This window comes from Coregonus lavaretus, assembly GCF_964263955.1.
Source record: "Coregonus lavaretus genome assembly, chromosome: 1".
Classification (NCBI taxonomy): domain Eukaryota; kingdom Metazoa; phylum Chordata; class Actinopteri; order Salmoniformes; family Salmonidae; genus Coregonus; species Coregonus lavaretus.
The window spans coordinates 14002691-14030677 of record NC_139988.1 but is presented as its reverse complement, the minus strand read 5'-3'; the positions used below and the strand labels follow the sequence as shown (position 1 = coordinate 14030677).

Genomic DNA, 27987 nt, shown 5'->3' with positions numbered 1-27987 from the left:
AAGGCGCAGCGTTGAAGGCAAACATACTATTTTTATTAATAGTGATAACACGAACAAAACAACAAACGATACGTGCAGTCCTACGGTACAAACCAAAAGGAACAAGATCCCACCACTACTGTGGGAAAACAGCCTGTCTAAATGTGGTTCCCAATCAGAGACAACCAGCAACAGCTGACACTCGTTGCCTCTGATTGAGAACCACTCTGGCCAACATAGAAATTCAACAACTAGAATCTACAACACAGAACACGAACACATAGAATCTACACACCCTGGCTCAACATATAGAGTCCCCAGAGCCAGGGTGTGACATGTAGGAGCTATTTATCATGTTTTGTGTTCTATTTATTTAATTCCCTATATTTGCAATGAATACAAACAATGTAGAGTTCAGTTTATATGTCTATAGACATACATATAAGATATTGAGGTGTACACAGCCCATTTAAAATCAAAGAACCCTTTACTTTTCTGGTAATAGCCTACAAACAGTCATTTTAAGTGTTACACCAAGAACCTGGGTGTTACATATTCGTATTAGCCATTATCCACCATAAAGCCATTGATGTATGCTACAATATCTGACAGTAATTTATAGATATGGAAGGGGGATTATCTTTGTCTTGAGCATGGTTCCACTGCATGTGCCTTTGCTAAATTGCGTTTGTAGCTGGCTTAATGAATGTTTTTTTAATTAGTCTGAATGTACAATCACATCTTTTTCAGTGCAGCAGAGGAGGCCTCTGACTCAGCACACATGCTACAAATGGACTTTACTGCAGGGTACATTCAGCACTCTGCCATGGCTTGGATGGGCAGTCGGGGAAAAGGTGTGTTTCTATGACTAAGTGGTTTTATGTAACATTGACAAACTTGAAAGATGCACTATGAAGAAATCGCTCTGCCATTTCCTGATTGCTAAAATTGTAAAAGTTCGCCTAATTTCAGTTTATGTTACCAAACAAGCAATAAGGAAATGTAAAGAATTATTGTAACATCTAAACCGCTGTGAAATGTATTTTCAATAACCAAAAATATTGTATTTTCAACCTTTTGAAGCTGGTGTAAAAAAAACGAAAGTAAAAGACGCAAAAACTAAACTTAAGAACCGGAAGCATAGAAATAGTGCACATACAACCGATCTACCGCTTCATAGACTTGCTTTCAATGATAATGAAAGATCTGTAACTCATGTTTATGTGCATTTGGTCAGGCCGCCCAAAAAGTTACATATTGCAGCTATTACAGTGATGTTGAACTGTAAAGATCTTTGACTGAAGCTCATTGTGGCATTATACTCAGCTCATTACATAATGAGACTTGTTGTAAGCGCTCTAACGCTGGTTGCAACCTGGACTCAGTGGTAGACGTAACACAGTAAACGAATTTCCGGGACAGTCAATGTAGTATGTAATGTTATGTTTGGTATGGTACATTCACTATATATACAAAAGTATGTGGATACCCCTTCAAATTAGTGGATTTGGCTATTTCAGCCACACCCGTTGCTGAAAGGTGTATAAAATTGAGCACACAGCTATGCAATCTCCATAGACAAACGTTGACAGTAGAATGGCGTTACTGAAGAGCTCAGTAACTTTCAACGTGGCACCTTTCAAACGAGTCAGTTCGTCAAATTCTTCCCTGCTAGAGAAGTCCCGGTCAACTGTAAGTGATGTTGTTGTGAAGTGGAAACATCTAGGAGCAACAACGGCTCAGCAGCGAAGTGGTAGGCCACACAAGCTCACAGAACGGGACCGCCGAGTGCTGAAGCACTTAGCGCTGTCCTCGGTTGCAACACTCACTACCAAGTTCCAAACTGCCTCTGGAAACAACGTCAGCACAATAACTGTCTTCTGGAACTTCATGAAATGGGTTTCCATGGCCAAGCAGCCGCACACAAGCCTAAGATCACCATGCGCAATGCCAAGCGTCGGCTGGAGTGGTGTAAAGCTCACCGCCATTGGACTCTGGAGCAGTGGAAACGCGTTCTCTGGAATGATGAATCACGCTTCACCATCTGGCAGTCCGACGGACTAATCTGGGTTTGGCGGATGCCAGGAGACCTGTACCTGCCCGAATGCATAGTGCCAACTGTAAAGTTTGGTGGAGGAGGAATAATGGTCTGGGGCTGTTTTTCATGGTTCGGGTAGGCCCCTTAGTTCCAGTGAAGGGAAAAATGCTACAGCATACAATGACATTCTAGAGGATTCTGTGCTTCCAACTTTGTGGCAACAGTTTGGGGAAGGCCCTTTCCTGTTTCAGCATGAAAATGTCCCTGTACACAAAACAAGGTCCATACAGAAATGGTTTGTCAAGACAGAGCCCTGACCTCAACCCCATCGGACATCTTTGGGATGAATTGGAACGCCGACTGTGAGCCAGGCCAAATCGCCCAACATCAGTGCCCGTCCTCACTAATGCTCTTGTGGCTGAATTGAAGCAAGTCCCCGCAGCAATGTTCTAACATCTAGTGGAACGTTTCCCAGAAGAGTGTAGGTTGTTATAGCAGCGAAGGGGGGACCAACTCCATATTAATCCCCATGATTTTGGAATGAGATGTTCAAAGAGAAGGTGTCCACATACTTTTGGTCATGTAGTGTTTATACAGTGCATTGGGAAAGTATTCAGACCCCTTGACTTTTTCCACATTTTGTTACATTACAGCCTTATTCTAAAATGGCCCAAATAAAAATAAAATCATCATCAATCTGCACACAATACCCCATAATGATGAAGTGAAAACAGGTTTATAGACATTTTTACAAATGTATATATATATATATATATATATATATATATATATACCTTATTACATAAGTATTCAGACCCTTTGCTATGAGACTCGAAATTGAGCTCTGGTGCATCCTGTTTCCATTGATCATCCTTGAGATGATTTTACAACTTGATTGCAGTCCAAGTCCACCTGTGGTCAATTCAATTGATTAGACATGATTTGGAAAGGCACACACCTGTCTATATAAGTTCCCACAGTTGACAGTGCATGTCAGAGCAAAAACCAAGCCATGAGGTCGAAGGAATTGCCCGTAGAGCTCCGAGACAGGATTGTGTCAAGGCACAGATCTGGGGAAAGGTACCAAATAATGTCTGCAGTATTGAAGGTCACCAAGAACACGGTGGCCTCCATCATTCTTCAATGGAAGAAGTTTGGAACCACCAAGACTCTTCCTAGAGCTGGCCGCCCGGCCAAACTGAGCAATTGAGGGAGAAGGGCCTTGGTCAGGGAGGTGACCAAGAACCCAATAGTCACTCTGACCGAGCTCCACAGTTCCTCTGTGGAGATGGGAGAACCTTCCAGAAGGACAACCATCTCTGAAGCACTCCACCAATCAGGCCTTTTATGGTAGAGTGGCCAGACAGAAGCCACTCCTCAGTAAAAGGCACATGACAGCCCGCTTGGAGTTTTCCTAAAGGACTCTCAGACCATGAGAAACAAGATTCTCTGGTCTGATGAAACCAAGATTGAACTCTTTGGCCTGAATGCCAAGCGTCACGTCTGGGGGAAACCTGGCACCATCCCTACGGTGAAGCATGGTGGTGGCAGCATCATGCTGTGGGGATGTTTTTCAGCGGCAGGGACTGGGAGACTAGTCAGGATCGAGGGATAGATTAACGGAGCCAAGTACAGAGAGATCCTTGATGAAAACCTGCTCCAGAGCGCTCAGACTGGGGTGAAGGTTCACCTTCCAACAGGACAACGACCCTAAGCACACAGCCAAGACAACGCAGGAGGGGCTTCGGGACAAGTCTCTGAATGTCCTTGAGTGGCCCAGCCAGAGCCCGGACTTGAACCTGATCTCTGGAGAGACCTGAAAATAACTGTGCAGCGACGCTCCCAATCCAACCTGACAGAGCTTGAGAGGATCTGCAGAGAAGAATTGGAGAAACTCCCCAAATACAGGTGTGCCAAGCTTGTAGTGTCATACCCAAGAAGACTTGAGGCTGTAATCGCTGCCAAAGGTGCTACAACAAAGTACTGAGTAAAGGGTCTGAATACTTGTGATATGTGATATTTATAAAACCCAGTTTTTGCTTCGTCTTTATGGGGTATTGTGTGTTTTGAGGGGAAAAAACTATTTAATCCATTTTCGAATAAGGCTGTAACGTAATAAAATGTGGAAAAAGTCAAGGGGTCTGAATACTTTCCGAATGCACTATATATATATATATATATATATATATATATATATATATATATACATATATATACACACACACACACATATATTATATTTTCACCAGCTGAGCTTTGAGCCCTAATGTCAGTATACCAAACTGTATCACAGATCACTAATTGGCTGCTTTGTGACCGTTTTCGATGCCACATCCAAAGCCAACCCCACCCGTGGTACAGAGCTTCCTGTCTTCCTGTCTGTGCTCATCTCTCCACGAAGGTGATGCTGCTAATTGTTTACCTGCACATCCTTTGTCATGAACATTGGTAGATACCAAGTGTTCTTAGGGCCAACCTGGTCTCAGAGCATTTTATATTATTCTGTATGTAAATCCGAGACACTCCACTTAGGATGATATGTTACGTTTCGTATGGTATGTATTAATTTGTGGATGTCCATCACCCATTTCATATGATATGTTACGAATTTGCAAAATATCCAATATGTTACAAATTTGCAAAAACATTGAATATGTTACGAATTTTCAAAATGTATGATGTTATGATTCCAATTTGTTGTGGGTAATGTTAGCTAAGTGGATAACATTAGCCAGCTGGCTAACGTTTGCAATGCTAGGGGTTAGGGGTTAGGGATAAGGTTATGAGTTAGGTTAAAGGGTTACGGTTAAGGTTAGGGAAAGGGAAAGGGTTAGCTAAAAGGATTAAGGTTAGGTTTAGGGTTAGCTAACAACATGCTAAGTAGTTGCAAAGTAGCTCAAAAAAACTTGTCCGTGATGAGATTAGAACACGCAACCTTTGGGTTACTAGACGTTCGGGTTATACGCCCGACTAACCTCCCTCCATTAGTTTTTGCCTTAAGTAACCTGTCTTATGTAACCATACCAAACTGTAACAAATCATACTAATTTGAGTATCCCGGATTTACATTTATTATGTTACATCTAGTCTATGAGACCAGGGCAGGCAGACTTAATCATTGTGCATGGTGGCAATGATAAAATGGCAACAATTTAAATGCTTATATTGTCCTGTTAGACATCTGTTTCCTTGTCAACTCTACTCACCTCCTTTTCCATCATTCCATCAACTTTCCTCTCCTCCTTTCAGTGTCTAGTAAATCACGGCAGGCGGTTCTTGATCTTTCCATTGGTGGTGTCAGAGTATTCATAACCCTCCCACTGTGCGGTCGTCACTAGTTACCACAGCCACAAAGTCATAAAGCCCGCCTATTTCTACAATTTCTCTTCTTAAGAAGAGTGATTTTCAACCTAACCTTACCTACACTGGTAACCTTATGCCGAACCCTAACGTTAAATTAAGACTAAAAGCCCATTTTTGTTTTCATTAATTTTTACGATATAGCACAGCCACAAAGAGCGTCTGCTGAAATGTAGATAGCCAATTTTGACTTTGTGGCTGTGCTAGAGCGACTTACAGTTAGTGAATGCATACATGTTTTTTTTCATACTGGCCCCCCGTGGGAAACGAACCCACATCCCTGCCGGCCAAACCCTCCCCTAACTTGGACGACGCTGGACCAATTGTGCGCCGCCCATGGGTCTCCCGGTCGCGGCCGGCTGCGACAGAGCCTGGACTCGAACCAGGATCTCTAGTGGCACAGCTAGCACTGCGATGCAGTGCCTTAGACCACTGCACCACTCGTAGGTGGGGTAGAAAACCCCATTGTGCCTGTTTGTATAAGAAACGACCTATCCTGTCACCTGTGACCCCAGTAGAGCCTTTAGTACTGGTGTTTGATGGATCTGAACCATATGTGTGAAGCCTTTCCCTCATTTATTTAATACTATCGTTTTTCTAAGGATACACTCTAAAAAGAAAAGGTTCCTGGAGTATCCTTTAGGGGTACTTCAAATTGAAACTGTAGGCCAACCCCTATAAGTTCTTTGAAGAACCCTTTAAAAGGTTATTCAAATAACCCCTTTTAATGGATCCTCAAAGAACCTTTTGAAGAACCTTTTGGGGTTCATTTTTGAACTACCCCCCCTCCCCTCCCCTGTTATATGCATAACAATTACAACAACAATAATAATAATAATAATAATAATAATAATAATAATAATATGCCATTTAGCAGACGCTTTTATCCAAAGCGACTTACAGTCATGTGTGCATACATTTTTACGTATGCACCATATATATTTACAATAACACCATATTTGAGTTGTCAGTGTTTATTATGATTTTAGTGGCAAAGCAGAATTTAAAAATCCAAAGGTAAACTCCCAGCAGAGCCCAAGTGCAATGGGTATATCCTCTGGCGTGTTGATGTTAATGTGTTGATGTTCTCCGTATCCATAGCCAGAATGATTTTGCAGTGGTTTTTGTGGTAAATGTGAATGAAAAAAACTGTTTTGATAATGCTTTTCATACGCATACCTTGTCCATAATGTAGAGGCCTATGGGATATTCAATGAAGAGGTAAGGGAGGAGGATGGTTCATGTGATCTGCATAACATACCAATACCAATTGACATACCTTTGTATGCCTCCTTGTCTGTATACCTGCAGACACAGACACAAAAGAGGGCAGTTCAGTCATCTGCACCCAATACAGCTAGCCTTCAACATATTCTTATAGCCTACATATTCTTACCTCTTTGTTGATTGATATAATATGCCATTTAGCAGACGCTTTTATCCAAAGCGACTTACAGTCATGTGCGCATACATTTTTACGTATGGGTGGTCCTGGGGATCGAACCCACTACCCTGGCGTTACAAGCGCCATGCTCTACCAATTGAGCTACAGAGGACCACAGAGGATATCCATGGAATGTTGTAAATTTTCTGTTTTAGAAAGATTAGCACAAATATGAAAAGATAGATTGTATCATCATAAAACAATATACATTTAGAACACACAAGGGACAAACCTTACCTTAAATTGAGACCTTTACATTTTTCAGTTAAGTGCCTGCACCTGCTGTCCTTTCAAATTCAAATCAAAATGTTTCAGTTGGGCAGTTAGGTTCCTGCAAGAACCCTCACCAACTAAGGTTCTTCGATTAACCCCATCTCCTATGGGGTTCTTGGAAGAACCCTTTGGGGGCAATCTTCAGTGCCAAGAACCTTAAGGTTCTTCTAAGAACTTCGAGGATCTTAGAAGAACCCTGGTTGAACCCCTAATTTTTAGTGTATGGAATATTGAACATTGTTATAGCTCATCTATTTCAATTGATATGTCAATGATCATACAGTACCAGTTAGATACACAACTCAAAAATGACTTGTCCATCATACAGAACCTACCTATACAGACTGTAGTTATGTCAACATACTACAACCAAATCCAACCGCGCCATACGTCTGACAGTAATCTTCTTAACTCGCTGTCATTTCAGCACCATTAAATGCAGTAAGGCTGACTGGAAGCAGGGATACTTTTAGCGTTAACCCAGACTCTTCATGTGGTTTTACCATCGCCTAAGTTTATTTACTTTTCATTATTTTATTTTGTATGGAATGAGAACGTTTTGAAACAATATATATCCTTTAATCCGAGTAATTTACCGTTTTCACGGCGTGTTTTATGCACCGGATTTGAAATGCATAATAATTGGTTAGGCGCCACCCGTTATTAAGTTTAACGACCAAAATACTGCCCTGGTATGTTATCTCTGTTGAGATTGTTGTGTTTTTACGCACTGGGACTGGGCTATGGGAAGCTTGTGCGTGGACAGGATGACAACCCGGATCCTGGAACCCGGTTCCTATGCCGAGCCATCGCCGTTGGCGCCGACACTTGTTTGGGCCCCGTAGTTCCGGAACCAAACCCGGCGGCTCAGGAGGAAGTGTTGGGGAACACAGTCATGCAGCTCCGGGAAACGGTTCTCCAACAGAAAGAGACGATAGTCAACCAACTTGGGACCATAAACGAGCTGACCACCAAGCTCTCCATCTGCGAGTCAGCCTCTGAGGAAGGGAAGTATGATAGTGGTGGATCTTGGAGTAAAGACAAAAATAATCAGAACACAATGGGAGATGTACCCAGAGATCCCAATGATACAATCGACAACCTCGGGAAGACCATGCAGAGTCTGAAGGACCGACTGGAGAACCTAGAGGTAAGGCGCGGGACAGTAACCATAAATTACTCTTTGGGTCCTAAATCATGGAAAGGGAGTGCTGAAAATTATCGTTATCAGTGTGACTTAAATACATCTGAAATAGGCCTAATGTTGTTTTAAATTGTCTGCTTATTACGTCATTGAATCCAAAGTGGACGCCTGTTGCTGTGGTCAACTTTAAGTGGCCATTAATTTTGCTCCTATTTTGGCCTGCAGCCTATATGATTCTATTTTTGCAACAATGTGGAGGCGTACCCTAAATGGATTAGCCTTCTATCTCCTTTATCCTCCAGTGATTCAGTTCCCTATGTCACGCTACTCAACAAATGTCATATCACCTCTTAATAGTAACAGCTCATTCAAATGACCAAGGATATGATGTGTTTCTATAGATATTTAGCTCTCTTACAGAGCTATGTTTCATTCCAGATCAAAATACAATTTCAGTAAATCCAATCCTAGCTTGTATAAGTGTAGTACCATCTGTTAGCTTAAAGAGCTTCCCGGACCACAGGTAATCCACGTTAGGCCATGCAGTAAAAGTACATTAGGAACCAAATGCATGACGGTATCAAGCTCAACCACACAGTAGAAGGTGTTTAAGCTCATTATGCATTAACAGGCTTAGGAAACTGGTGAGACAATTGGAGAGATCCAATGTTCTCCATGAGTTACAATAAAGGGGCCAGAGTTTTCCCTAGTCAGGTCATGTGGCCAGGAAAACAACTCCTGGGCCTTCTGATAACATACTAGCCTACACACAGTGTGGGGGATTTCCACTCAGCCAATGATCTTTGAAAATTACACACATTAAAAGGTGACAAATAAAAGAGACAGGAAGCAGCACATCTCAGACATCAATACAAATTGACCTCTGACGTCTATCAACCTCCACAGACTGTCTGCGTTAACCTCCACTAATTGTATGTGACCATCTTGTATTGTCTCCACTTATTTAATTGTCTTGTGACGTCTCCATCTTGTCCCCGCAGCAGCAGCAGAGAGCCAACACGTCGGGAGCGTTGTTCCCCAGCGAGCTGAGAGACCTGCTGCAGCGCAGGCTGGGAGACCTGGAGAAACAGCTGCTCAGTAAGGTCAACAACCTAGAGGAAGAGAAGTATCTGCTCTACAACGAGACCACAGCCCACAGGCAGAAGACAGAGAGCGCCCTCAACTCCCTGCTGACCAGGATCAATGAGCTGGAGAAAGGTTAATCACTGCAAAAGGAAAGATATGACAGAGACACACAAGGACACATACAGACATACTCACGCACGCACAAAAGTATGTCTGTGTACACAATCAGATGACAGTAGTACACACCTGCATCACAAACAGGGAGACTCACACATTGTAAACACAATGAGTCATTCATTCATTCAATCTACTATCAACTATCCCACTAACTGACCCAATCACTGCCGCTCACTTACTGTACCCCACTGCAGTAAATGACTGAGGCTTTAGATCAAATCTGACAAACATTGGCTTATCATTTTGTTCTCGTACTGTGTATAAGTATAGAGGTGACTTCATAGACAACTCTCCCATTGTTCTCTCTGTAGGTGGCGGTGGGTTCAAGTCCCCCGAGCAGTTTAAGCTTGTCCTCCCTCTGCGTACTAACTACCTGTATGGCCGCATGGCCAAGAGCCTTCCTGAGATGTACTCATTCACGCTGTGCATGTGGCTGCGGTCCAGCGCCGGCCCTGGCATAGGCACCCCGTTCTCCTACGGGGTGCCAGGACAGGCCAATGAGATTGTGCTCATCGAGTGGGGCAACAACCCCATAGAGCTGCTCATCAATGACAAGGTAAGGGCACTCTAAATTACTCAAGGATTCATAGTGATTCTTAGTATTGCTGATCTTTGAGGGAGAGCCTATCGTTATTGACAGGAGTCTTGGTTCTTGGTTTTAAATTAGATCTTTAATGAGGTTGCTGATTTGTAGTTTTATACCAGCTTTACCAAATCCTAACCTTCCTCCCTCTAATGTGTATTTCTCCTTTCTGTTTGTAAGCATCTGTACCTACCTTACACTCCTCTCCTATGTTACCTGTCCAGGTGGCTCAGCTGCCTCTGTCGGTGGGTGACGGGAGGTGGCAACACATCTGTATCACCTGGACCACCAGGGATGGTCTGTGGGAAGCTTACCAGGATGGTCAGAAGCTGGGGGCAGGGGACAACCTGGCCCCCTGGCACCGCATCAAACCTGGAGGAGCCATCATACTGGGGCAGGAACAGGTGAAGCTGCTGACTAGCACCCCCTATCTGTAGGATACACAATTACATTTAAAGTAAATGAACATTGTTTAGAGAAAGTACAGTAGAGACCAGTTATTAGGTTGAGTGAGTCAGGCTCATCCTGGTGGTCCACAGCGAATAGGAGGATGATGTTATTGTTGTTGTTTTTAACGAGGCCTGTCGTTTATGGCCTCAACAGGACATGGTGGGCGGGCGCTTTGACGCCACACAGGCCTTTGTGGGTGAGCTGAGCCAGGTTAACATCTGGGACAAGGTCCTGAAGCCAGCCGACATCCTCACCATGGCCAACTGTTCCTCCTACACCCCCGGGAACGTGGTGTCCTGGCTGGACAGTGATGTGGAGGTGTTTGGAGGAGGAGCAGCCAAACTGCCTCTAGAGATATGCCAGGACCGGCTGTCTGAGACTGAGTCTTAGGATGAATGTCTGTCTGTGACGTGTTGAGAGTCATGTTCTGGATCTTGACGCCTACTGTACGTGCTACGTGTAATGCTTTTAATGTGTTTTGTTTGGCTGTCTGTGTAAGGAAAGGCTGATTCCAGATGATTCTACTACACACAGATCCAGTTCTACACGCACACACACTGGCAAACACAGACTTAATGACACTGGATTTGGCATGTGAGGCTGGCTTAGGCTTGCGTGTGGCATGGGCAGTGTAAGGTACACATATTAGCCGTCCCAAGAATCACGTACAGTAACCTACGTCCCAGGACTGACAAACAGTAGCCTACGTCCCAGGACTCACGTACAATAGCCTACGTCCCAGGACTCATGTACAGTAGCCTACGTCCCAGGACTCACATACAGTAACCTACGTTCCAGGACTCACGTACAGTAACCTACGTTCCAGGACTCACGTACAGTAACATACGTCCCAGGACTCACGTACAGTAACCTACGTCCCAGGACTCACGTACAGTAACCTACGTTCCAGGACTCACGTACAGTAACCTACGTCCCAGGACTCACGTACAGTAACCTACGTCCCAGGACTCACGTACAGTAACCTACGTCCCAGGACTCACGTACAGTAACCTACGTTCCAGGACTCACGTACAGTAACCTACGTCCCAGGACTCACGTACAGTAACCTACGTTCCAGGACTCACGTACAGTAACCTACGTCCCAGGACTCACGTACAGTAACCTACGTCCCAGGACTCACGTACAGTAACCTACGTCCCAGGACTCACGTACAGTAACCTACGTCCCAGGACTCACGTACAGTAACATACGTCCCAGGACTCACGTACAGTAACCTACGTCCCAGGACTCACGTACAGTAACCTACGTTCCAGGACTCACGTACAGTAACCTACGTCCCAGGACTCACGTACAGTAACCTACGTCCCAGGACTCACGTACAGTAACCTACGTTCCAGGACTCACGTACAGTAACCTACGTCCCAGGACTCACGTACAGTAACCTACGTTCCAGGACTCACGTACAGTAACCTACGTCCCAGGACTCACGTACAGTAACCTACGTCCCAGGACTCACGTACAGTAACCTACGTCCCAGGACTCACGTACAGTAACCTACGTCCCAGGACTCACGTACAGTAACCTACGTCCCAGGACTCACGTACAGTAACCTACGTTCCAGGACTCACGTACAGTAACCTACGTTCCAGGACTCACGTACAGTAACCTACGTTCCAGGACTCACGTACAGTAACCTACGTCCCAGGACTCACGTACAGTAACCTACGTCCCAGGACTCACGTACAGTAACCTACGTCCCAGGACTCACGTACAGTAACCTACGTCCCAGGACTCACGTACAGTAACCTACGTCCCAGGACTCACGTACAGTAACCTACGTCCCAGGACTCACGTACAGTAACCTACGTCCCAGGACTCACGTACAGTAACATACGTTCCAGGACTCACGTACAGTAACCTACGTTCCAGGACTCACGTACAGTAACCTACGTCCTAGGACTCACGTACAGTAACCTACGTCCTAGGACTCACGTACAGTAACCTACGTCCCAGGACTCACGTACAGTAACCTACGTCCTAGGACTCACGTACAGTAACCTACGTCCCAGGACTCAAGTACAGTAACCTACGTCCCAGGACTCACATACAGTAACCTACGTCCCAGGACTCACATACAGTAACCAATGTCCCAGGACTCACGTACACTAACCTACGTCCCAGGACTCACGTACAGTAACCTACGTCCCAGGACTCACATACAGTAACCTACGTCCCAGGACTCACACACAGTGGGGAAAAAAAGTATTTAGTCAGCCACCAATTGTGCAAGTTCTCCCACTTAAAAAGATGAGAGAGGCCTGTAATTTTCATCATAGGTACACGTCAACTATGACAGACAAATTGAGGAAAAAAGTTCCAGGAAATCACATTGTAGGATTTTTAATGAATTTATTTGCAAATTATGGTGGAAAATAAGTATTTGGTCACCTACAAACAAGCAAGATTTCTGGCTCTCACAGACCTGTAACTTCTTCTTTAAGAGGCTCCTCTTTCCTCCACTCGTTACCTGTATTAATGGCACCTGTTTGAACTTGTTATCAGTATAAAAGACACCTGTCCACAACCTCAAACAGTCACACTCCAAACTCCACTATGGCCAAGACCAAAGAGCTGTCAAAGGACACCAGAAACAAAATTGTAGACCTGCACCAGGCTGGGAAGACTGAATCTGCAATAGGTAAGCAGCTTGGTTTGAATAAATCAACTGTGGGAGCAATTATTAGGAAATGGAAGACATACAAGACCACTGATAATCTCCCTCGATCTGGGGCTCCACGCAAGATCTCACCCCGTGGGGTCAAAATGATCACAAGAACGGTGAACAAAAATCCCAGAACCACATGGGGGGACCTAGTGAATGACCTGCAGAGAGCTGGAACCAAAGTAACAAAGCCTACCATCAGTAACACACTACGCCGCCAGGGACTCAAATCCTGCAGTGCCAGACGTGTCCCCCTGCTTAAGCCAGTACATGTCCAGGCCCGTTTGAAGTTTGCTAGAGTGCATTTGGATGATCCAGAAGAGGATTGGGAGAATGTCATATGGTCAGATGAAACCAAAATATAACGTTTTGGTAAAAACTCAACTCGTCGTGTTTGGAGGACAAAGAATGCTGAGTTGCATCCAAAGAACACCATACCTACTGTGAAGCATGGGGGTGGAAACATCATGCTTTGGGGCTGTTTTTCTGCAAACGGACCAGGACGACTGATCCGTGTAAAGGAAAGTATGAATGGGGCCATGTATCGTGAGATTTTGAGTGAAAACCTCCTTCCATCAGCAAGGGCATTGAAGATGAAACGTGGCTGGGTCTTTCAGCATGACAATGATCCCAAACACACCGCCCGGGCAACGAAGGAGTGGCTTCGTAAGAAGCATTTCAAGGTCCTGGAGTGGCCTAGCCAGTCTCCAGATCTCAACCCCATAGAAAATCTTTGGAGGGAGTTGAAAGTCCGTGTTGCCCAGCGACAGCCCCAAAACATCACTGCTCTAGAGGAGATCTGCATGGAGGAATGGGCCAAAATACCAGCAACAGTGTGTGAAAACCTTGTGAAGACTTACAGAAAACGTTTGACCTGTGTCATTGCCAACAAAGGGTATATAACAAAGTATTGAGAAACCTTTGTTATTGACCAAATACTTATTTTCCACCATAATTTGCAAATAAATTCATAAAAAATCCTACAATGTGATTTTCTGGAGAAAAAAAATCTCATTTTGTCTGTCATAGTTGACGTGTACCTATGATGAAAATTACAGGCCTCTCTCATCTTTTTAAGTGGGAGAACTTGCACAATTGGTGGCTGACTAAATACTTTTTTCCCCCACTGTACAGTAACCTACGTCTCCTGATGAAAGTCATTAAAGCCTTCTCCACCTTGACTGGAGATAGCCTGAGCAGATTTAGGGGAATATCCAATCAAACATGGAAGCAAGGTGACTGCTATGGTGAAGGTTTTCAATAACCTATAGCAGAGATGATGACGGACTAGTTTTGATCTTTGAGTTAGTGTTTGTTACCACTCCATAGTTACGTGTGGAAATCGGTGTTCTTGTACTTGTGGCATCATGTCTGTTGTACTATAATGTTGATAAGGTTTTATTATCCATTATTACCCATACTGTTTTCAATACCCCAAGTCCACCTCAATGCCTGCAGCAGTTTATATTGTTGTCTCACAAAACTGTTCTGTAATTATCCTCTTGTTCTTAGGGACACGTTGGTTTGTTTTGGTCTACAATGTCTGTGCAGTGGTAGTTTAAGAACAAAGAAAGTGTCATTTATATTGGAGCATTGTTACCGTTAAATGTGTACATATAATTTTTCAAGCAGCTAAGAACAATTCATTATGTACGATATGAACAATACGTTCACGTGTATGAGGGTCTCTTTCCATGAAAACAATGTTGGGTGTGTGAAGTTATTTCATTGAGATACTGTATGTTGATTTTGCTCAAGAGACAATGTTTACTTTTCATGTGGCCTTTTGAGGATGTTGTGCCAGATGCGCTTTACGATGCTAACCATTGCCAAATTAACAAGTATGTGGAAAATTAAAAGGACAAATAAAACACTATTGAAAAGCAGTCTACTGTTTATATAGTGGTTACATTGCATAGACCAGTAGCTTTAACCAACAACGGGACAAGGCCTACGTGGCATTAGTAATGCTTAATTAAGACATGAGCAGCTCAAAGGTGGCGTCATTTAGGGACACTCCTACCTACCGACTCCTACAGACTAGTGTGAAAACATCTCCCTGACTCTCTCTATAGGAAAACAAATGGAATGTGGTATGTTTTAAATAGAAGTGGGCCAGGGTCAGTGTCCACTCAGTCTTCGCTGTATTCACGTTCTTGCAATGCAGTCGTGTGAAACTTATAAAAATCCTTCAATTTTTATTCTGTTCTACCAGAGGCTGTTTAGTTGAAGGCCAGTTTCTGGGTCAGGGTAACTAACATTACAAAAGTACAACTGAAGTTATTCGAATGATCTTGTAATTTGAGCTGCTCATGTCTTAATTAAGCATTACTAATGCCACGTAGGCCTTGTCCCGTTGTTGGTTAAAGCTACTGGTCTATGCAATGTAACCACTATATAAACAGTAGACTGCTTGTAAAGAAACAACAGCCACAGATGTCGATTACCTAACAAATACACTGAGTGTATAAAACATTAAGAACACCTGCTCGTTCCATGACAGATTGACCAGGTGAAGGCTATGATCCCTTATTGATGTCATTGTTAAATCCACTTCAAATCAGTGTAGATGAAGGGGAGGAGACAGGTTAAAGAAGGATTGCTAAGCCTTGAGACATGGATTGTGTATGTGTGCCATTCAGAGGGTGAATGGTCAAGACAAAATATTTAAGTGCCTTTGAACGGGGTATGGTAGTAGGTGCCAGGCTCACCGGTTTTTGTCAAGAACTGCAACGCTGCTGGGTTTTTCACAATCAACAGTTTCCTGTGTATCAAGAATGGGAGAGAAACAAACAAACAAAAACATTTCCATTGGAACATTCTGTAATGTTCTGAACAATGGAGAATGTGGCCTGTTATTGTCACAGAAAAATGACTTATGTGCGAGTGAGTGTAATCATGGTCCCTTCACATGTTTTGTGGTGGGAGGATGAGCAGTCGATGCTTGCTGCAGCTGATGGAACTGAAACGTTAAACAAAACAAACTGGTACACCGGCAGTTTCACAGAAACCTGCCTACATGGATACACAAGTACAAACCCCAACTTTAGCCTTTATTCTGCAAAGCACCTCATCTTATCAGTGCAAGAAACTTGGCAGTGTGGCTTGAAATCCTCCGTCTGGACAACCTGTAGGCCAAGGCGACAATCATAGAAGGTAACCACAGTGACTAATCAACACCAACTCACACTCAGCATGATGAGTATTGGCCTGGACAAGAATATAACAGGCAGGATAAAGTGCTTCTCTTTATTAATTAGGATACAGCACTTTAGACACTCATACAGATGTCCTTCTGTAGTAGATAGCACCAGTGGCGATGTTAATGTCCAACAAGAAGTCACTCCTGTAAGGAGACCAACACAGAGTAGTACACGCCTCAGTAAAGTGCTGGAGTACATACATACTGCATATAGTAGTACCACAGTGGACAGGCCATTGGATATGTAGGTGTGCTTCATGTAAGATGTACAGCACAGGGACAATGGGATGGATTGGGCCCAGAGCCCAAAGGATGTATATCCTAATCTGCCACGACATGGATGCCAATAGGATGAAGTTGCTCCTAGACACAAATCTGGGGAAAGTTGATTCTAGATTTGAGCCTACGGGCAACTTCTACCTGGACCGACCCTGCCCAGTTGGGGCTTGTTCCAGTGGGGTAACGGGGGTCAGGAGTGAAGGGTCAGGGGTGAGTTGAGGTCACGTAGATCCTGGTTGACCTCTGGTCTGGAGACTGCTAAAGTGGGCCTCCCTCAGAACACTGTTGATGTGGTCATAGGGGGTGCTGCCGCCATTGAGACTCAACGAGGAAATTGAAGGGTCTTCTGGCGAGGGACTGAGGAGACCCTGGGAAGTGCAGTTCTTCTGGCTCTGTGTACATGTGCTGGTGCTGGCTCCTCCCCCTGCCCTCTCAGGACTACTGATACCACTACTGCTGTCACTGCTGGACGACTGGAGCACAGACAGAAGAAAACAGGAAGGACTTACAGAAAATACTTGTTGCACAAACCGTCACAAGTGTGTGTGTGTGTGTGTCCTGTCACCTCAGAGTCCCAGACGTCTTGGCCCAGCTTGGACACCAGGGCGTGACCCTCCTGCCCCCCTCCTGACCTTTTGGCCTGGGGGTTCAGCTGGTCCCCCTCATTGTCTCCACCACGCCGACGCTTCCTAGACAGACAGACAGACAGACAGACAGACAGGAGAGTAAACGTGAGAGAGTAAACGTGAGAGTAAACGTGAGAGAGTAAACGTGAGAGTAAACGTGAGAGAGTAAACGTGAGAGTAAACGTGAGAGTAAACGTGAGAGTAAACATGAGAGAGTAAACGTGAGAGAGTAAACGTGAGAGAGTAAACGTGAGAGAGTAAACGTGAGAGAGTGACCGGATCAGAGACAGAGAGGAAGTTTGTGTCTGTTGTCCTGTGTGGCTCAGTCAGTAGAGCATGGTGCTTGCAACACCAAGGACTGTGAGTTCGATTCCCGCTGGGGCCACACATACATAACATGTATACTGTAAGTCGCTTTGGATAAAGGAGTCTACTAAATGGTATATATTGTTAGGCCAGTATTGAGAAAGTGGGTGTACAGTGCATTCGGAAGGTATTCAGACCCCTTCACTTTTTCCACATTTTGTTACATTACAGCCTTATTCTAAAAAAATATATATATTTTTATAATCATTAGCAATCTACCCACAATACCCCATAATGACAAAGCGAAAAACAGTTTTTTTTTCCTAGAGCTGGCCGCCCGGCCAAACTGAGCAATCGGGGGAGAAGGGCCTTGGTCAGGGAGGTGACCAACAACCAGATGGTCACTCTGACAGAGCTCCAGAGTTCCTCTGTGGAGATGGGAGAACCTTCCAGAAGGACAATCATCTCTGCAGCACTCCACCAAATCAGGCCTTTATGGTAGAGTGGCCAGACGGAAGCCACTCCTCAGTAAAAGCCACATGACAGCCCGCTTGGAGTTTGCCATTAGGCACCTAAAGGACTCACAGTCCATGAGAAACAAGATTCTCTGGTCTGATGAAACCAAGATTGAACTCTTTGGCCTGAATGCCAAGTGTCACATCTGGAGGAAACCTGCCACCATCCCTACAGTATCATGCTGTAGGGATGTTTTTCAGCGGCAGGGACTGGGAGACTAGTCAGGATCGAGGGAAAGATGAACGGAGCAAAGTACAGAGAGATCCTTGATGAAAACTTGCTCCAGAGTGCTCAGGACCTCAGACTGGGGCGAAGGTTCACCTTCCAACAGGACAACGACCCTAAGCACACAGCCAAGACAATGCAGGAGTGGCTTCGGGACAAGTCTCTGAATGTCCTTGAGTGGCCCAGCCAGAGCCTGGACTTGAACTCGATCTCTGGAGAGACCTGAAAATAGCTGTGCAGCGACGCTCCCCATCCAACCTGACAGAGCTTGAGAGGATCTGCAGAGAAGAATGGGAGAAACTCCCCAAATACAGGTGTGCCATGCTTGTAGCGTCATACCCAAGAAGACTCAAGGCTGTAATCGCTGCCAAAGGTGCTTCAACAAAGTACTGAGTAAAGGGTCTGAATACTTATGTAAATGTGATATTTCCATTTTTTAATTTTTAATAAATTAGCAAAAATATCTAAAAATCTGTTTTTGCTTGTCATTGTGGGGTATTGTGTGTAGATTGATGAGGGGGAAAAACATTTTAATCAATTTTAGAATAAGGCTGTAACATAAGAACATTTGGAAAAAGTCAAGGGGTCTGAATACTTTCCGAATGCACTGTATGTGTGAGAGAGAGAACACCAAGTACCCAAAATAGAGAGAGGCTATCTCAGGCACAGCCTTATAGTTACAGGAGCAGACATGTGCTCAAATTATCAGCCATGGGTATGACAACTTATCTGGGAAGAAAACAACCATGTGAAATATTGTTCAAGTTAAACTGATATGCTGAGAGATCAATTAGCCTACTTGAGAGACATAAACAAATGTAACACTGGCCACTGAGGTCGATGGTAATTCAATAACTATACTATGCAACAAAGATAAATGATATAAAGAATGATAGTAAAAAGCTTTGGAGCACCTTCAATGAAATTTTGGGCAAAAAGGCAACTCCGCTCCATCATTCATTGAATCAGATGGCTCATTCATCACAAAATACACTGATATTGCCAACTACTTCAATTATTTTTTCATTGGCAAGATTAGCAAACTTAGGCATGACATGCCAGCAACAAACGCCGATCCTACACATCCAAGTATAACTGACCAAAATATGAAAGACAAGCATTGTAATTTGAAAAGGTGAAAAAAGTATTGTTGTCTAGCAACAATGACTAGCCACCTTGGTCTGACAACTTGGATGGAAAATTACTGAGGATAATAGCGGACGATATTGCCACTCCTATTTGAAATATCTTAAATCTAAGCCTACAAGAAAGTGTGCCCTCAGGCCTGGAGGGTAGCAAAAGTAATTCCGCTATCCAAGAGAAATTGATGATAAAAAGATTGTGGGAGCTGTTTTGTTACGACTTCAGTGCAGCTTTTGACATTATCGGTCAGTCTGCTGCTGGAAAAACGTATGTGATATGGCTTTACACCACCCTGCTATATTATGGATAAAGAGTAACCTATCTTCACAATCCAAATCCAGAACAGACTATGGGAGGCGCACAGTACTACATAGTACTCTATTCCACATCAGGTAACTGATGCAAGTAGTAGAATCTGATTTATTTATTTTTATATATAGACCTAATGGAACAGCGGGGACTGTGAAGAGACACACATGCTAACACACGCACACATGGATTTTGTATTGTAGAGTAGTGGCCTGAGGGCACACACTTAATGGGGATCCTTAATAAATAGAAATACAAATGAGGTATTTTTGTAAGAAAAACACTCACCTGTTTTCTGTCAACATTTGGGAGACGATTGTCAGTGGGTTGTTTTGGTTACAAAGAAGAAGTTGGCCCTCTGAGCACGTTTGGATGTAAAGGAAACGACTCCTCTCCCTCAGATTTTGGTCGAGCAAAAAATCTATTTTCGGACGTACAGCAGCGTTTTCCCCGAATTTATCGCACGAGCAGTCAGGGCATTCTGATCTCATCTGATTGCTAGCTTGTTGAATAGCCTCTCTGGTTAGCAAGGAAACAACCCTTGACTGGTTAGTCTTTAGCATGTAGCATTAACTGTCACTTTCCTAGTATGTATGCAGATTGTCAGTAAACAAGTTTACTTCTCGGTTAACGTCTCTTCGTCTCTCTCTGCTACCGTTTGCCGTTGTAAACTAGCTAGCTATAAACTACTTTAGCTAGCTAATCAGCTAGCATAGCAAGCTGGCTAAACTTAAACGAAACAAGCGAGAGATTTCTCCAATACGTCAATTTAACTCGAGTGTTGATAGTATTTGAGAGCAGTCAAACTATTATTCGGTCTTGGTGAGATGACAGATCAGAAAGAATACAGTACAACGAATCCGAACAAGCTAGCGAGTGTTCTGCTGCTAGCAAAAAGACCCAGCTGAAAGTGTTTACATGACGTTTGATGACGTAACGATCAAATAACCGGAAACCGACCGAATGCGCATCTGCAAACTCTACAGTAGGCTACATTTTGCATATATGAGGCAGTTACACTGTTAACTTGTCGCAGGTAAACAACCTTTTACTTATAGAAATATTTATATTTTCTATGAAATTCCATTATTGAGATGTAAGTTGTGTTTTATAACTTTATATGGGAACAGAATGTGCCTGGATTGTGTGGCCCCTAGTGATATACACTGTAATACTATCTACCTGGGTAGGTAAGGAATGGCTGTGTTACTGGTGGTTGCATGAGGAGGCATTTAGAAGTTATTTTTTATTCCTCCACCAGGTAGGGAATTATAGGGACTATTCTAAATCCCTAACTGGCACTTCATGTGTAAACTTGTCCCTCACCTTAAAGACAACAGACAAAAAGCAAATATTAAATATATTTTAGGAAAGTCAGGCTTTTAGTTTATTTTGCCTCAGCCCCAGCCATAAACTTTGTCTAACCTGTGTAAATGCAGTCTTAGTCTCACCTGTCCCTGTGCCATAGAAGGCTCTGGAAGATGCCCTAAAGTACAGATATTAAACTCTAACCAATGCCAGTAGGAGGGAGCTACAGTGTCTAGGCCTTTTGGGCAACTTCATCATACTCTTACCTCACCTTATGTCACACTTGTGTCCTCTCCTCACCTCCACCTGGCTGCTCCACAGATGCAGGTGATCCAGCACCCTGCGGAGACACTTCGCACCGCCCTGGTGTCCAGCCGCTGTGACCTGACTGATCGCTACCGTAAGTACAGCCGAGAAGAGCGGAGGCTCCTGGAGGAGGGTCTCCACCCAGGGGATGGGTCCTTGTTCCAGCCCATCACTGTGCACTCTGACTCGGACTGGATCCCCTCGCACCAAGAGGAGCCGCAGGACTTCCAGAGTTTCTATAGCAACCCCTACAGCAGCATGCCCATCAAGGGTCACAGTACTATCTACATTCAGATCATCGGTCGGTGGGTCCACACTCTCTCTGTCTAAGCCGTCTCTCAAGCCCTATGGCCTATTAATACCTTTTAAAGAGATACAGTTTCCCTGCAGTAGCAAAATCCTCTGAAAATAACAGTGAATCATTCAGGATGCCATTAGCTGGTGAGCCATGGACAACAAACACATTTGTGTGTGATTGAGCTGACCACTACTGTTGAGCCACACACAGCAGCTACTGTAAGTAATCAGAGTTAAGGGAGAAGCTAAGTGGATTTAACTAAAGCTAAAGGTCATGAGAGATAGAATATTTGAACTGCCACAGTTAAAGGCAGTGCAGCAACCAATACAGAACATGCATAACTTGAACCTCTTGCACAGACATGCATGCACCTAGTTTGCCACTCTGTGCTCAAGAACAAGAACCACAAATAGGGCATAATAATATAATAATATAATATAATAGGGCATAATAATATAATATAATAGGGCATAATAATATAATAATATAATAGGGCATAATAATATAATATAATAGGGCATAATCATATAATAATATAAAATAATAGGCCTTAATAATATAATAATGTAATATAATAGGGCATAATAATATAATAATATAATATAATAGGGTATAATAATATAATCATATAATAGGGCATAATAATATAATAATATAATAGGGCATAATAATATAATATAATAGGGCATAATAAGATAATATAATAGGGCATAATAATATAATATAATAGGGCATAATAATATAATAGGGCATAAAAATATATTAATATAATATAATAGGGCATAATAATATTATAATATAATATAATAGGGCATAATAATATAATATAATAGGGCATAATAATATAATAATATAATATAATAGGACATAATAATATAATATAATATTAGGGCATAATCATATAATCATATAATATAATAGGGCATAATAATATAATAATATAATAGGGCATAATAATATAATATAATAGGGCATAATAATATAATAGGGCATAATAATATTATAATATAATATAATAGGGCATAATAATATAATATAATATTAGGGCATAATAATATAATCATATAATATAATAGGGCATAATAATATAATAATATAATAGGGCATAATAATATAATATAATAGGGCATAATAAGATAATATAATAGGGCATAATAATATAATATAATAGGGCATAATAATATAATAGGGCATAATAATATTATAATATAATATAATAGGGCATAATAATATAATATAATATTAGGGCATAATAATATAATATAATGGGGCATAATAATATTATAATATAATATACAGTGGCTTGCGAAAGTATTCACCCCCCTTGGCATTTTTCCTATTTTGTTGCCTTACAACCTGGAATTAAAATGGATTTTTGGGGGGTTTGTATCATTTGATTTACACAACATGCCTACAACTTTGAAGATGCAAAATATTTTTTCTTGTGAAACAAACAAGAAATAAGACAAAAAAACGGAAAACTTGAGCTTGCATAACTATTCACTCCCCCAAAGTCAATACTTTGTAGAGCCACCTTTTGCAGCCATTACAACTGCACGTCTCTTGGGGTATGTCTCTATAAGCTTGGCACATCTAGCCACTGGGATTTTTGACCATTCTTCAAGGCAAAACTGCTCCAGCTCCTTCAAGTTGGATGGGTTCCGCTGGTGTACAGCAATCTTTAAGTCATACCACAGATTCTCAATTGGATTGAGGTCTGGGCTTTGACTAGGCCATTCCAAGACATTTAAATGTTTCCCCTTAAACGACTTGAGTGTTGCTTTAGCAGTATGCTTAGATTCATTGTCCTGCTGGAAGGTGAACCTCCGTCCCAGTCTCAAATCTCTGGAAGACTGAAACAGGTTTCCCTCAAGAATTTCCTTGTATTTAGCGCCATCCATCATTCCTTCAATTCTGACCAGTTTCCCAGTCCCTGCCGATGAAAAACATCCCCACAGAATGATGCTGCCACCACCATGCTTCACTGTGGGGATGGTGTTCTCGGGGTGATGAGAGGTGTTGGGTTTGCGCCAGACATAGCGTTTTCCTTGATGGCCAAAAAGCTCAATTTTAGTCTCATCTGACCAGAGTACCTTCTTCCATATGTTTGGGGAGTCTCCCACATGCCTTTTGGCGAACACCAAACGTGTTTGCTTATTTTTTTTCTTTAAGCACTGGCTTTCTTATGGCCACTCTTCCGTAAAGCCCAGCTCTGTGGAGTGTACGGCTTAAAGTGGTCCTATGGACAGATACTGTGGAGCTTTGCAGCTCCTTCAGGGTTATCTTTTGTCTCTTTGTTGTCTCTCTGATTGATGCCCTCCTTGCCTGGTTTGGTGGGTGGCCCTCTCTTGGCAGGTTTGTTGTGGTGCCATATTCTTTCCATTTTTTAATAATGGATTTAATGGTGCTCCGTGGGATGTTCAAAGTTTCTGATATTTTTTTATAACCCAACCCTGATCTGTACATCTCCACAACTTTGTCCCTGACCTGTTTGGAGAGCACCTTGGTCTTCATGGTGCCACTTGCTTGGCGGTGCCCCTTGCTTAGTGGTGTTGCAGACTCTGGACAGATTTAAATATACTGAGATCATGTGACAGATCATGTGACACTTAGATTGCACACAGGTGGACTTTATTTAAATAATTATGTGATTTCTGAAGGTAATTGGTTGCACCAGATCTTATTTAGGGGCTTCATAGCAAAGGGGGTGAATACATATGCACGCACCACTTTTCCGTTAATTTTTTGAAACAAGTTATTTTTTTCATTTCACTTCAACAATTTTGACTATTTTGTGTATGTCCATTACATTAAATCCAAATAAAAATCAATTTAAATTACAGGTTGTAATGCAACAAAATAGGAAAAACGCCAAGGGGGTTGAATACTTTTGCAAGGCACTGTAATAGGGCACCATACCAGTGCATTTCCTCGTTTTTCTTTCCTTCTGAGCCAGGTGCAAAAACCACAGAAACAGCATTCAGGGCTACAGTACAAACACCAGAATGTTCCATTGAAACCAATTGTTGGTGTGCCACAAAGCTATGTGGGAGAGGTGCTCCACCTAAATAAGGTCAAACATTGAGTGGTACTATTCAGCTATCCATCTCTCTGTGTCTTGTTTCCCAGGCTCCTTTGGGGAGGCAGAGGCTGAGACAGGCCAGTACGTGGAGTGGATAAGGGACTACTGCCAGGCCTTCTATTATGGGCTGGTGGTTAAGCTATTGCCTCCGGTGACCGTTGCTGCCACAGGCTGTGCGTTCAGGGTCAACAGCAGTTCACGCAATCTACAGATCCACGCAGGTGAGAGAAACCAGCTCACGACACCGGGTCAAGGACCAGGGTTCCCCTTTGTGGGGGGTTTGTCAGGTGTAATGAGGCCCTCAAATGGCCAATGTGGGTAAAAAAAAAGAATAAATAAATGAAAGGTGGTTGTCATAATTTCTTTCAGGGGATTTGGTTCCTTAAGAAGAGGAAACCTAAAGATGCCTTCTGCATCTTGGGCATCACCATGATAGATCTCTACCCCAAAGACTCCTGGAACTTTGTGTTTGGACAGGCCTCCCTCACTGAAGGTGATATTTAATGTTAAAAATGAACGCACACACTTTAATGTAGTTGTATTCCTATAATATGGGATTATCCCATTGCTTGCACTGTACCAGATTTGTAAAGAAAGTTGTTATCTGTAATACTTCCTTAAATGTAATCCTGGAGACCCCCTGGCAAACACCATGCCAGGGGGTCTCCAGGATTACATTTAAGGAAGTATTACAGATAACAACTTTCTTTACAAATCTGGTGCTTTCCTTTAACTTGTTCTGACTCTAACTCTAACATACCAGTAGGTGGTGCTTTACATGCTGACTACACCGGGCACGCACGTGTGTCCGCATGCGCCATTACGCACATGTTGATTTTGTCCATCCAGACGCGATATTGTTTTTCAAATATCTGAACCAATATATTTATATGGTGACAGGTCAAAACACATGAAAAATGTATGGACATTTAGCTAGCTTGCTTGCTATTGCTAGCTACTTTGTCCTGGGATATAAACATTGGGTTGTTATTTTAACTGAAATGCACAAGGTCCTTTTTTTCTGGATCTTTGTAGAATTTTCACCCATACTGAGTCAACAAAATCCTGTGTTCTATACTCCGACAATTAATCCACAAATAAAAGGGGAAACCTAGTTAGTTTCTAGTAATCTCTTCTTCTTCTTCTTCTTCTTCTTCTTCATCTTCTTTAGACTTTATATGGTGGTTGGCAACCAACTTTAAGGTGCATTAGCACCACCAACTGGACTGGAGTGTGGACCTCCGTTCATCTTTCAATCACCCATGTGGGTATGTGCTCCTAAAAACCAATGAGGAGATGGGAGAGGCGGGACTTGCAGCGCGTCATGCGTCAAAAATAGAACCAATAACTATTTTAGCGCCTGGCTACGCAGACACTCATTGACGCGCGCAAGCAGTTTGGATGAAATTATTGAATAGCATGAATGTGTACATTTATTTTGCAACGCTCGCGCACGCAATGCGGGCGGTGTGGTCATCATGTTACTCAAACAAAAATTATACATTGACTGAACATTTTCTTCCTGCAGGAATGGGAGTGTTCAGCTTTTACCAGGTACGATGACAACCTCTACAGCAGGAGTTACGCGGGGCGGCTAAAGAAAGGCATCAGGCCTTGTCAGAGGGACTACTCTGTGTTTGAGGGCTACTACACCCCTCCTATCACCAGCACCTTACTGCTCAGGTCCTGCAAGGTACATGCTACAGCCCAGAGTTATTGAATGGTGTCAGTTTCAGTATCAATCCCTATCGTCCTATTGGGTGGCATATTGAACATAAGTCTGATATTTGGCCCTGTCTAGAAATGGATTGTTATTGGTTCAGTCTTATCCCCCACATTTATGCCTACCTGTGTTTGGCTCCAGATGGTCACCCATGAGATAGGGCACGTATTCGGGGTGAAGCACTGCCAGTGGATGCAGTGTGTCATGCAGGGCTCCAACCACCTGGAGGAGTCAGGCCCTGTGTAGCTCAGTTGGTAGAGCATGGCGCTTGCAACACCAGGGTTGTGGGTTCGATTCCCACGGGGGGCCAGTATGAAAATGTATGCACTCACTAACTGTAAGTCGCTCTGGATAAGAGCGTCTGCTAAATGACTAAAATGTAAAATGAGTCAGACCGCTGGCCCCTGGACCTTTGCCCGGTCTGCCTCCGCAAGCTGCAGTCTGCCACCGGATTCAAAATGGCTGACAGATACAAGGTAAGCACATAATTTGCATCGACATTCATTCACTGTATTCTGTAGCCTGGTTGCCAGTCTATATCCCATACTACAGTATAATGGGGTGACTCTGGAGTGCCTATATCTCTTGTCTCTCTCAGACCTTGCTGCGATGGTTAGAGGGAGCAGCTAGTCCTGGACAGCCCACTGTCCTAAACCCACTCTGGCCTTCCAGACCTCCAGACAGTGGCTCAGGAGGTGTCTGGAGATTCTGGAGGAAGTGATATTCTAGAATCTCCAGATTTACCTCTAGATTCTAGAATGGTCACACTCAGGAAATGGATATGATTTATGAATATACACTAGGATGAGATGAAGATCCTAGAATGGACATTTCTATTCAAAGCACTTTAATGACTTTACACATTATTGTGATATTTCTTTTTTATTAGTACCAAAATATCTTAGGATTCTCACAAGTGATTGCATTGTCTAAAAAATGTAACGTGAAGATTAAAAAGTAATTGAATACAACAGTGTCATGATGTGTTGTTCTTCACAGCTGACTTCATAAATCTAAAAACGGGCCTCTACATATTCTTTGTATCCTCTCTTACAATACCATGAGCCAAAACAGTGTTTTCATGTTCATGGAAGCTTTAATAACATTGTTGTCCCAGTTTACAACTAATCTTGCAGTGTTCATTTCACCCCTTACATCCAGGATGTTCAGTTCGCCCTTTCCTTTGTTCAGTGTGAGTCACTGGAGGTATGAAACCTCTTCAGACTCCCGAAACCAGATCTGAAATCACAGGGTAGATAGTCCTTATCCATCCGTGTGCAGTCTAGATCTTTATTCACACATTTGTCTGATCTATCTCTATCACCACTAGTTTAATCGAGACTTCAGTTCAGACTGTCTGATTTATCTCTATCACCACTAGTTTAATCGAGACTTCAGTTCAGACTGTCTGATTTATCTCAATCAGCACTAGTTTAACCAAGACTTC

The 27987-nt window shown here is 43.0% G+C and overlaps 3 protein-coding genes across 3 annotated transcripts; 2 read left to right on the top strand and 1 right to left on the bottom strand.

Moving 5' to 3' along the window:
- Positions 1–7788: 7788 nt before the first annotated feature.
- LOC311139204 (neuronal pentraxin-2-like) lies at positions 7789–10924 on the top strand (the record flags this gene model as incomplete). Its single annotated transcript, XM_084174106.1, has 5 exons — positions 7789–8244; positions 9240–9456; positions 9813–10057; positions 10309–10488; positions 10688–10924. 5 exons carry the CDS (start codon positions 7789–7791, stop codon positions 10922–10924), a joined length of 1335 nt encoding a protein of 444 aa, XP_084030232.1.
- Positions 10925–16452: 5528 nt separating this feature from the next.
- On the bottom strand, positions 16453–20770 carry LOC311127910 (protein VCF1-like). Its single transcript, XM_084159809.1, has 3 exons — positions 20112–20770; positions 17264–17387; positions 16453–17171 (listed from the first exon to the last, which is right to left on the bottom strand). The coding sequence occupies exons 1-3, from the start codon at positions 20384–20386 to the stop codon at positions 16920–16922; spliced, it is 651 nt and encodes a 216-aa protein (XP_084015935.1). The 5' UTR covers positions 20387–20770; the 3' UTR covers positions 16453–16919.
- Positions 20771–20819: 49 nt separating this feature from the next.
- amz2 (archaelysin family metallopeptidase 2) lies at positions 20820–27405 on the top strand. Its single transcript, XM_084158019.1, is given in 10 exon segments — positions 20820–20859; positions 21453–21738; positions 24865–25088; positions 25187–25310; positions 26346–26362; positions 26364–26510; positions 26682–26775; positions 26934–27016; positions 27139–27166; positions 27169–27405. Coding segments are annotated over 9 exon segments (1104 nt in total). The 5' UTR covers positions 20820–20859; the 3' UTR covers positions 27270–27405.
- Positions 27406–27987: the final 582 nt, after the last annotated feature.